At 41.5% G+C, this 10,168-nt stretch overlaps 1 protein-coding gene across 3 annotated transcripts; it reads right to left on the reverse strand.

Moving 5' to 3' along the window:
* Window positions 1-2,050: 2,050 nt before the first annotated feature.
* LOC120501468 (vasoactive intestinal peptide) lies at window positions 2,051-9,534 on the reverse strand. Of its 3 annotated transcripts, none has more exons than XM_039707751.1 (7): window positions 9,244-9,534; window positions 8,690-8,811; window positions 7,228-7,368; window positions 6,750-6,854; window positions 5,140-5,259; window positions 4,375-4,483; window positions 2,051-2,839 (listed from the first exon to the last, which is right to left on the reverse strand). In XM_039707751.1, exons 2-7 carry the CDS (start codon window positions 8,800-8,802, stop codon window positions 2,831-2,833), a joined length of 597 nt encoding a protein of 198 aa, XP_039563685.1. In that variant the 5' UTR covers window positions 8,803-8,811; window positions 9,244-9,534; the 3' UTR covers window positions 2,051-2,830. The 3 variants fall into 3 exon arrangements, with proteins under 3 accessions (XP_039563685.1, XP_039563684.1, XP_039563686.1); XM_039707750.1 differs by lacking the exon at window positions 9,244-9,534 and adding an exon at window positions 8,889-9,220 and having other exon boundaries at window positions 8,690-8,851; XM_039707752.1 differs by lacking the exon at window positions 6,750-6,854 and having other exon boundaries at window positions 9,244-9,522.
* Window positions 9,535-10,168: the final 634 nt, after the last annotated feature.

Genomic DNA, 10,168 nt, shown 5'->3' on the forward strand with positions numbered 1-10,168 from the left:
ACACAAGCATGTAAATTCTCTCTACGGATTTAGGACCAAAAAAGATCCTTTTCTAGTGCTGGTGAAAGATGTGCTTAAAGGTGATTCTGTACCTTTCTTTAAGAGCTCCAGAGGGAAGCTTTAAAAAGCTAACGCCATTTGATAAAACAAGAACTAATTAGTTCTATCCTACCGTGTGTTAGAAGTGAAATTCTGAAGAAACATGGTGAGATCTTCTTTTAATATATATCCCAATAACCCATCACAGTTTTATTCCTTCCCCAGTGGTTGCATTTTCTGTCAGTGGTGCTCTTCTAAATCCCCTGGGTATTTTTTTTCCTCCTAGCAGTTCTCCCAACTCCCTTTGGAGCTGACGTGTTCATTCTCCTAATTGAAGTGATTTGATTCCATGCTTAAGACATTTTGCAGAAGGGCTTTAGGATTGGCGGGATGTATCATTGACAAGATGGAAACTAATGTCATTTAGTGAAATGTTACAATTTCTCTTCAATTTCATCATTTAACCTTACCCTGACCAATTGCACCTGGGCTTGAGGTGAACAATGTCACCTCTTCCTCAATTAACTACTCTCACTGTATTAATTGGACTTTAGATCTCCTACGGAAAGTCAAAGGTTGCTATAACAAGTTAAAAGCCATCCTTTAACACAGATGCCAAGAGAAAGATATTATTCTCTACGTTAGTGCCTTCCCTGTCAGTGCTAGATTTTGCTACAATGTACACAAAATTCAACATACTTCTTGGACTGTCACTATTTGCTAACCCTCAGGGGAAGCTACCATGGTATTATTGAATTATTACAATGTGTGTGTGTGTGTGTGTGTGTGTATAGATATATATATGATTTCCTAATCAGTGTCTCTGTTTTCTTCTCCATCTTCATGTAACAGAGAAAATACAGGTTCCTGATTCTGCAGTTTTACACGGAGAACAAAATATCAGGAATATCAGGAAGATAATACATTGCACATGGAAGACAAGTTTTTCCATCAGATACTTTACTGGTAAATAAAAAAAAAATTTAAAAATTTAGGAAAAATTATTTCTGGAATTGTGTAGTGAAAAGTTTGATTACTCTAATGTTTGTTACTTTAAATTGAGTGAATTACATACATTTAAAAAGAATTCTGTGTATAAAGACCATATGCAGCTTTGTTTCTGGTTGGTTTTTTTCACTTATTTTTAAATGATTGCATCTCACAGAAACACTAACATTGTTTCAAACTACACTGAGGAAAATTTCTAAAAAAGTATTATAGCATGTCTGTTAGTATCCTTCAAGTATTTTCAAAGATGTTTTTGCTTTCAGATGTTCATAGTATGATGGGAATTGGGGGTGGAAAACCACTTTTCAAGAGCAGACTTCAAAATTATGTCTTTTGTGAAAATATAACTTTTGCGAAACACTCATTGGCTTAGGCTAAAATAGATTCTGTCAAGGCTAGATAGAAATAGCAATATTAGCACCTGGTCTGTGAAAGCTGGTTTTCTTTTGACATGCAGTTGCCAATATTCAAAAAAAATTGCAAATCGGTGGGCTACATATTTATGAGAACAAGTCTCCATAAATCTCAGATTTTTTCATGTTTGAAGTTTCTTTCTAAATGAGAACAGTAAACTTGTAAGTGAAACTTGCAAATCAGTTTTATCGCTGTCTATGTGTGCATATGTATGATTTATAAATATACTTGAAATTCCAAATTGAGCTTGTAAGTAGGTCTGATAAGTTTTTCTACTTTCTACATCAGTGCTGTGACTCAAACAGCTGCAAATTTTCAGTTCCATGGTCATCTGCAACAATAGAAAGCTACAGAAAAGGGGACGGTAGGTCCATTTAGTTGTCTTTCTAAAATAATACAGCATAAATCAGTTAAAAATATTATCTTCCCCTGTTACTACAGTATAGACAGTTATAGGAATGTCTGTTGTTCCAGGTAGCTGTAGCACTGATTCAAACCAGTAGTAGCTTGCCATGATAATAAAATGATTTATTGTCTGCATATTCTGTAAATTACATTCATTCTGAAAAAATAGTGAACTGTCTTCAGGTCTATTTTATATATAAGCAATAGTTTAATCATCAAAGCTACAGACAATTAAATATAGAATAACTGATGACTTTAGGCATCAAACAAGTCAAAAGATTGCATTCTTTTAGTGCTTTGTCAGCCCCAGAGCATCTGAAACACAACTGAAAATAAAGGAGACATTTCTGGTCTTAATATAATTTATATGCTGTGAAATATTCAAAATGTGAACCAGAAGTAAAGATACTACTGGAGGTCAATTTTTTTAAAATTCTTATTAATTTTTTCTTGTTGTTTGTTTGCTTGGTAAACTACTAGAAAAGCATTTCATGGCAATAACTTTCAGAGATCTTTGTAAAGCAGTTTTACACACTTTGGACATTCTTCCCCTCATGTTGTTACATGTCCTTTATGAGGCTATCTAGAATTGTTTCCTTATCATTACACATGTCTGTTTGAAGTTGGACCACACCTAAAATAAGCCAATTAATTAGTCATGATGGGCTCTTTTCAGCTGCACAGTCATTTTCAAATGAATTTATTGAAGTAAAGGATTTACAGCATATGGACTCACACACTTCTTATGAGTTAAACTGGCATCCATATGTACAGCTTTCAGTAGAGAATGCTAGAGTAATATTTACAATGTAAATATCAACTTTTATTACGTAAGAAACAAATATATCACAACTTTCACTTCACAACATATTTGTTCTGGTTTGATGACTAAAGTCATCTCTTTGAAATACTATGTGGAACTCAAAAATAGCTTGTTCTTGTCATAGACTTTACCAGGTGTCCTTCAGAGGTCCTGAAAAGCAAAGGAGAGATGTGCTTTAGAAGTCACTTTTGCAAGCAGTTGCATCATGAGGTGTATGAGGGCAGACAGTAGGCATTGAGTGACACTCGATACAAAACAATTGCTGCGCTTGGGACTAACAAGCTGAGATGTGGCTGCTCACAGGAGTCTGCTGGGCATTACACTCAGACAAGACCGTGGGATGAGAAAAGAAAGGTTGAAGGACTAAAAATATTACTGCAGAGTAGCCTACAGCACAGAATTGCTCACTTTGAAAAAACCTGTATCCTTAAAATGGATACACAAACTCAGGCTGCTCTTTCCACACTACATTAGCAACTGGGCACTGCAGTAAAACGACAAGTAAGAGTCAATACTGATTCACCTACAGGCAGATCTGCCTCATCAGTAAAGTCAATAAAAATGGAAAGGACTGAAAATGTTTTCAAGAAGATATCTACGACCTGCTGCACCACTACTATTTCTTCCTTTGTTAATGCCAGAACTTTGAGAAGCTGCAAAATCCAAGAGCAGATATTTCTTGCATTAATCTTGTTTGGAAAGATAATTCTTTCCAGAATCATGTTGCTTAAAAATTATTTAATTACTCAATGCATAAGCAGTTTATGTTCTTTCTAACCTTCAAGAACTTTAGAGGAATTGCCACATTTGTGGAAAGGAAAATAACATCTTCTTATTTTATTTCAGCCTTGCAAGGAAACAACATCTTTTTGGGTCAGAGGGATGGGTGGTTTGGGATGATAGAAGAAAAGACATTTCTCCAAAATTTATCTTAAAGAATAGCCTTTTAATCTTTTTTTCTTACTTTTTGAGACACAGTTGAATGCCAAAAACTATCCAATCATCAATTTCATAATCCATTTTCAACAATACCAAGCCAAATCTGCTTCTACCTTACTCTTTCAATATTTTGTTCCTACAAGTGTTGATGTAGAAGGGATTATGTTTCAGTAAACTAAAAAGAAAATAACTGTGAATGATTTTAGAAAAAATAGTAGCAGCTAAATAGAAAACAGTAACTGCAAGATTTGCATGTCAAGTACTTTCTTAATGCAAAAGGTTCTTCTTGCTGATGCTCTTAGTTCTAGGGACAACTTTCCAATTAAAAAGATGTTAAACAAAATCTGCAGCATTTTTTTTTAATTAAAAGAAATATCCTCAAGTTTGTTCTCTGAAGAAATAATGATCTTTGTAATTAAAAATCAGTCACTTTTGGTTTTATGCTGCAGTGCTCACTGGTTGAAACACCCAAGTGAATTAGGCACATTATGAACAGTGCCATTTAATTAGGAATTTTCAATAGCAGCAATCATGTGATAACATAACGCTTCTTATTAAAATTGTTACTTCATTCAGACACAATGAGTGAAGAAACATTAGAAACATAAAGCTTTTCATGGAACATGACTCCCTTTCCTAGAGTATCCTGATTTTCTGATAGACCACACTCCATGTACAATTAATGTCATTTTATGGGTCAAGTCAAGAAACAGATAGCAAGAGAAAAGATAATCTTGGCATCTCACCAGTGGGAGGTGGCTCAGCAGCTCATCTACAGAATCGTAGTTTTCTGAAAAGGATGGTTCAAGAAGTTCTGCCTCATCTCGAAGTTTAGCAGGATTTAGCTCTTCCTGGCTGTTGTGGATCAGAAATAAGTTTTATTGATCTCAGAAGAAAAAGCAAAGAAAGCAAAGTCTTCTTCTAACTGTAGCTTCTACACATTTTCTAATACTTAAACCATAGTGTTACAGAACATATGAAATAACATGTTTAATGAATACTGAGACATGATATTTAAAATCAGTTGTCTAAATGAGTGAACATACACACAGAATAAAAGGCCTACAAAAATGTATGCTGGCATGTCTCACCTATACTGATGAGGACATATAGTCCTTTAGGGATTTTTAAATTTTCATTTTGTGCGTTCACAGAGAGGCAAATTTTCAACATATTTCTTTATAAAATTGTTGTCCATGTTCCATAGCTACATGGGTATTTTCCTTAAGTAGATTTTTTCTAAACAAAAAGTATTTAAAAATCTGCTGGAAGATTTTTTAAATTGCCAGATGCCATTTCCTCTTTATTCTTCTATTCTGATTTTGGTGTCTGTTCCAGCCAGGGAAAAAGTGTTGTCTGTATTTGAAAACCACGCTATAAACTGTGCTATCAAGTCATTAATGTTGACTGCCTTTTGTTTGTCCTCTCTGTATACATACATGGATGTATACATTTTCTGTCTTGATACCATAAAAGTATGGAACGAATACATATGTGTTTTCTTGTAGTACCTTCTTTTTCCAGTTAAAACTGAGTTTAAGTATTTCTTCACAGCCATCTGCTTTCGAAAGCGGCTGTAGTTGTCGGTGAAGACAGCATCAGAGTGGCGTTTGACAGGACTGTCCTGGGAGCTGGCAATACAACAGTTACAAAGGAAAAGTTAACAGATTACATCTGTTTAAAAGAAAATACCATTAAATGATTGAAATAAGCTTTATTATATTGATTAGCCTAATAAAATCAAATTTTCAATTCGGCTTTAATTTCCATCTATGACTTCGGATCTTTCTTCAGCTGAAAAAAAAGCCACTGCTTCCACTGCTTACTATGTATTTTAATAACAAGGATCAAATTCCAAAAATTGTTATTCAGCCTTTTGGGGAACACCTTCCACCAATGTTTTCTCATCTCGGTTTTGCCATGGACTATGCAATTAGGATACATAGTCAATGATTTCTAAAGTCCTTGTCCCAGAAGCTCTGAAAGATCAAGTGGTTTAGTGTGAATTTCACTATTCCTGCCTGTTCTCATACCCCAGGTTGCACCTTTTAATAAACAGACTTTATTCTAATTTCTCTATTTTGTGTGAATATATTTCAGTACAATGCCAAGGTACAACCTGGTTTAAGCAATAAGCTCTTAAAGGACCTCATCACTGTTCACATTGAACTCAGTGAAGATAGACTCTCCCTCTGAGGAAAGTTAGAGTGTAGCATCACATAAAGCTATAAATTCTTGTTCTAAGGTTTCAGAAGACAAAACACACCCTGTGAAAGCCAAACCTGAAGGTCTTTTCTTCATGCACAATCTTGGGACATGTCAGGGTGTTCTATTTTAAATGGTCTATGTTAGTTTACAGCATATGAGAAACTGGAACTGTATGTTCTGGAACAAAGGCAGCACTGACATAAACAGAGGACCTAATTTTTACTCGTCTTTTGAGCATATGAAGTAGGCACTCAGTGGTATTGTCACAGTGGCTCACAGTTGCTGTTTATGGATTTGAAAACAAGGGAAGTATACAGTGATCCTACCCAGCACCTTGTGCCCATTAGTTTATTGATGTATTGGTCTGGAAGTTGCATCCAGACCTCTAGTCTATAAATATGTCTCATTCTTTTTTGAATTCTGCTGCAATACAGATCTCACAAACACCTGTCAATGTGTTCTACAGCAGAAAAGAATGATACCTTTACATTTTCACTACAGACCAATCATTTATCGGTTTCATTGTGTATTTCCCTGTTGTTAAGTACTGAGTAATCAATCACTTTGTATTTACTTTCACCACTCATCCACCAAGCTAGTAAACACATCAAAAAAAAACAATTAGCAATTCAGCACAATAACCATTATAATATTTCCAGTACACATTATCCAGGCTTTGTGCAGTGTCTGTTGCTCTACCTCTCACAGCTGTGTCAGGACTAAATAGTAACATACTCATTTAGTAATATCACTAAATACTTTTATAGGATTTTTTAGCTCCCCCATAATTATATAAGCTTCTCTTTCGGTATCTCTAAATCAAAAGAAGGAGACCTTGGATAGCAAAGGGTAAAAAAAATTGCCAATAAAGCCAGCTAGGGAAAAAAAAAATCTACCTAATGTGTCACCTCACCTAACTCGTTTTCTAATAAGCGAATGCAGGTATCTCTTCACAGCAAGTTTAGCCAAAAGATGGCTGTAGACACTGGTGAAAATTCCATCAGCATGCCTTGCATTTCTGAAATGGACAATAAATAAACTCTACAATACAGCCTGGGTTCATATAATTTTGATAGCGTTCATTTTGCAAACATACTGCTTTCCTTAATTTAACTATTGCACATATTAAAGGGAACTAGTTTCATAAAATAACTTTCAGATTTTCACAATATCCTTCCTGGAAAGTGAATGCTCTCATCATGCCAGAATGGCAATACAATCAACATTTCTGCCAACATCCCTACTGCTACCACTATGCAAGCAGTGGCTATGGAATTTTCTTCCGTAACTGAGTCTTCCTTTCCTAATCTCAGTTTGAAAATGTGAATGAGTTTTTGGCAGAAATCAAGTAATCCATCATCTTTTGTATTTATGATAATAAAGAAACTCACCTATCAATAATTCTGGACAGATCAAAATAGAATTTCTCATTTTCAGGTAGTGTGTTCTGCAAAAGATCTGATTCTGACTTTAGTGACCCACGGGCATGGTCAGGTTCACTGGCTCCATCAAAAGGCATTCTGTTTCCCAATCTGTTGGAGAAAGAAACCGTGTAAAGTACAGCTAGTTGAGGACACGCGACACTACCAGAGATAACATTCTGGTTTGTGCCAAAGTACACATCTACCTACTTTCTTCAGCAAGGCATTTAAATGAAATCTGGATAATTCAAAAATCACTTTCAGGTAAAATCCATGCTTAATTGTAGATTAATTGACATAACAGATCCTTCTCTCAAATTTATATTTTCTAGATAAATGTTGTCACTGAATGCAATTTATTCCAGTGCATAATGTATGACAATCACAGCACAAGTGACAACTGTGAAGCTTTTCCTAACAACTGCATTTTGTATAAATGGTGGATGAAATTAGCAGCCTCCACCCAAGCAAAGTGAAAACTGCTCCTGTGACGTACTTACCTCCCAGTTAAGTACTAAGATGTGCATTGAAATGCAGAATGAAGCAGTTCTTAGGCCTTCTCCAAAGAAAGCAAATACACCGAGAACTTCAAACTAAATAAAAAGTGCAGTCATGTATCTCTACATGTTTTTATTCTCTCATGTTAGAAGCCAAAAAATCTTTTAATCTCTTCAAACATATCATGGCAATTGCTCTGTATAAACTGATGTACAGTTACTTCACATTTTCTTAAACTGCAGTTTCTTATGAAGTGTCATATTTTATCAAGGGCAGTCTGACTGCATAGCAGTGGTTTGGCATCATTCCTTCTGGCTGCTCTGATATTCTGTGGCAGACAAGGAAATCATTGTAGGAAACCCCTGCGTGTGAAGACATGCAAAAGTCACATACTAAAACTAAGATAGACTTAAGCCCTTGCAATTTCAAAGTCACATATAGCACTATTTGTATGTCTGATGCATGTAAGTCTTCTGTCTGGTAAAAAAAAAAAGGTGCAAAGTTGCTGGGTAAAACAAACCAGCTCAAGTCACACCTTTTGGAAGTCAGTCACTGCTTTTTTGCCTGTTTTTCACTGGTCCTTCTACACTTCATGTCATCTTACCTAAATACAAACGGTACCCACACCGCCTCCGCCCCCGCGCACACCGCGACCCGGCCCGCGGGGCAGCGCGGCCGCAGCCGCCTCGGGAGGTGCCTGCGTGTCCCCAGAGCTGTCACCGGCGGGGTTCGGCGGCACCGCCCGACCGCAGCCTCGCCGCGGGGACCCCGCCCGACGCCGGGCAAGCACCCGACGGCAAGCGCCGCGCTGCGCGTTCCTCGGGAGGAGTGGCGCATCTCACAGCCCCTTCGGTCATCCCCGTTCGTGCGGGCGGAGGGGCGCGGAGCGGGGCGCGGAGCGCGGCTCGGAGCGCGGAGCGGAGCGCGGCCTTACCGCGGGACGGGAGGGAAGGCGGCGCCGCGCGGGGGCAGCGCCCGCGCCCGCCAGCAGAGGGCGCTGAGGAGGGCGAGGGCGAGCAGGAGCGGGGAGGCGCCGCGGTGCTCCATGGCCGCCACCTGCGGAGGGAAGAGCGCAGCCGTCACCCTCCGACCCGGCCCGCCCGCACCCGCGGGCACCGGGACTTCGCCTCGGGCCGCCGAGAGACTGCCCCGGCCCCGCTCCCAACCCCGGTCCCTGTCCCGAAAGACGCCGGCGGCCAGCAGGGTCGCGATGGCGGGGCAGCTGCCCGCGGTCAGGGGGAGCTGGCATCACCGAAGGCGACCCCGGCCCTGTGCGGCAGCGGTGCCCGGGGCTCGGCGACTTAAGCGGTAACAAGAGAGGGTCCCGCCCCGGCTGCCTTGGGCTTTCAGAATCTCTCCCCGCTCCCCGACGGCCGGGATAGCTTCCCTGCAGGTCCGGGAGGGGCGAAGAGGAGCGAGGGTACGGGACGGGGACATCGTTCCTCATGCGCTGGAAGTTGCCGCTGTGGCGGGGAGAAAGTTACTCACGGGGCCGCGAGTCCGTCGGAGGGTCTGGCCGGGCGGGCGCGGAGCGGAGCGGTGCTGGGGGAGTGAGCCCTGCTCCGCTGCGTGGCTGCCGGGGCGGCGGCGGCGGCAGAGGGTGAGGAGGAGGAGGAGGATGAAGAGGAGGGCTCCGTCTCGCCGCACGCTCTGAGCTGCCCGCCGCGCCACCGCGTTTTATAGCGTTTACACGTTTCTGCTTCCGAAGAAGCAATCACGTTACTGGAGAGACGTCACCCTTCCCAAGGGGACGGTCGCTTTGTTCAGGACAGTCAGAGACTTATATTTAACACATGAGCAGTCGCGTACCTCTTCCCCCTCCCCCTCACCCCCTCGGCCATTATTTGATTTATGTTAATGACATAGTTTTGGAGGAGCGGAGCCCCGTCGGAGGGGTGATTCCGCCTCGCCAGGCGGGAGAGCAGGGTCTGCGGGCGCGCCGCACCGCGCATCCCTGCCCGCTCCCGGGATAGCCGGAGCGAAGGGGGCTGCGCTCTCCGGGGCCCTCCGCTCCCTGCCCACACTGCCCCAGCCCCCGTGCTGCCCTGAGGAGCCCCTTCCGCGCCGCGGGGTTGCTCCTTTCCCTCGCTCTCCGGCAGTGTTTCCCTGCTGAGCTGGTCCCTCTCTGTCCCCCGCACATGCAAGTCCCTGACGGGGGCTCCCGCCCGAGGTGCGCAGGGAGCTCGTCTGAAAAACAAAATTTTCCTGCTGGTTTTAGTTTGGTTTTAGCAGGTGTCGAGGTGCTTTCTACTCTTCGCTATCTCGTTTAAACTGCCTGCGTGTTCGTGGAGCACGGACCAACTCCCACATCCAAGCGCCTCGTGGTGCAGGCGAGCACGGCGGGCTGGTACGGAGGTTCCGCGGATCCCGGCGGATCCCGGCGCCGGCACGGGCGCGTAGGGAGCGCGGCTGG

This window comes from Passer montanus, unplaced genomic scaffold (assembly GCF_014805655.1).
Source record: "Passer montanus isolate IOZ18808 unplaced genomic scaffold, ASM1480565v1 scaffold2, whole genome shotgun sequence".
Taxonomy (NCBI): Eukaryota; Metazoa; Chordata; class Aves; order Passeriformes; family Passeridae; genus Passer; species Passer montanus.

What these genes read in the sequence shown, in the direction of transcription:
- LOC120501468 (XM_039707750.1), bottom strand. Translation starts at nt 9,202, where the DNA reads ATGAGGAACGATGTCCCCGTCCCGTACCCTCGCTCCTCTTCGCCCCTC. An exon ending in GCCTTCCCTCCCGTCCCGCG is followed by an intron (nt 7,369 to 8,689) that starts GTAAGGCCGCGC and finishes TTTCTCCAACAG; the next exon opens with ATTGGGAAACAGAATGCCTT. An exon ending in CTGTCCAGAATTATTGATAG is followed by an intron (nt 6,855 to 7,227) that starts GTGAGTTTCTTT and finishes TGTCCATTTCAG; the next exon opens with AAATGCAAGGCATGCTGATG.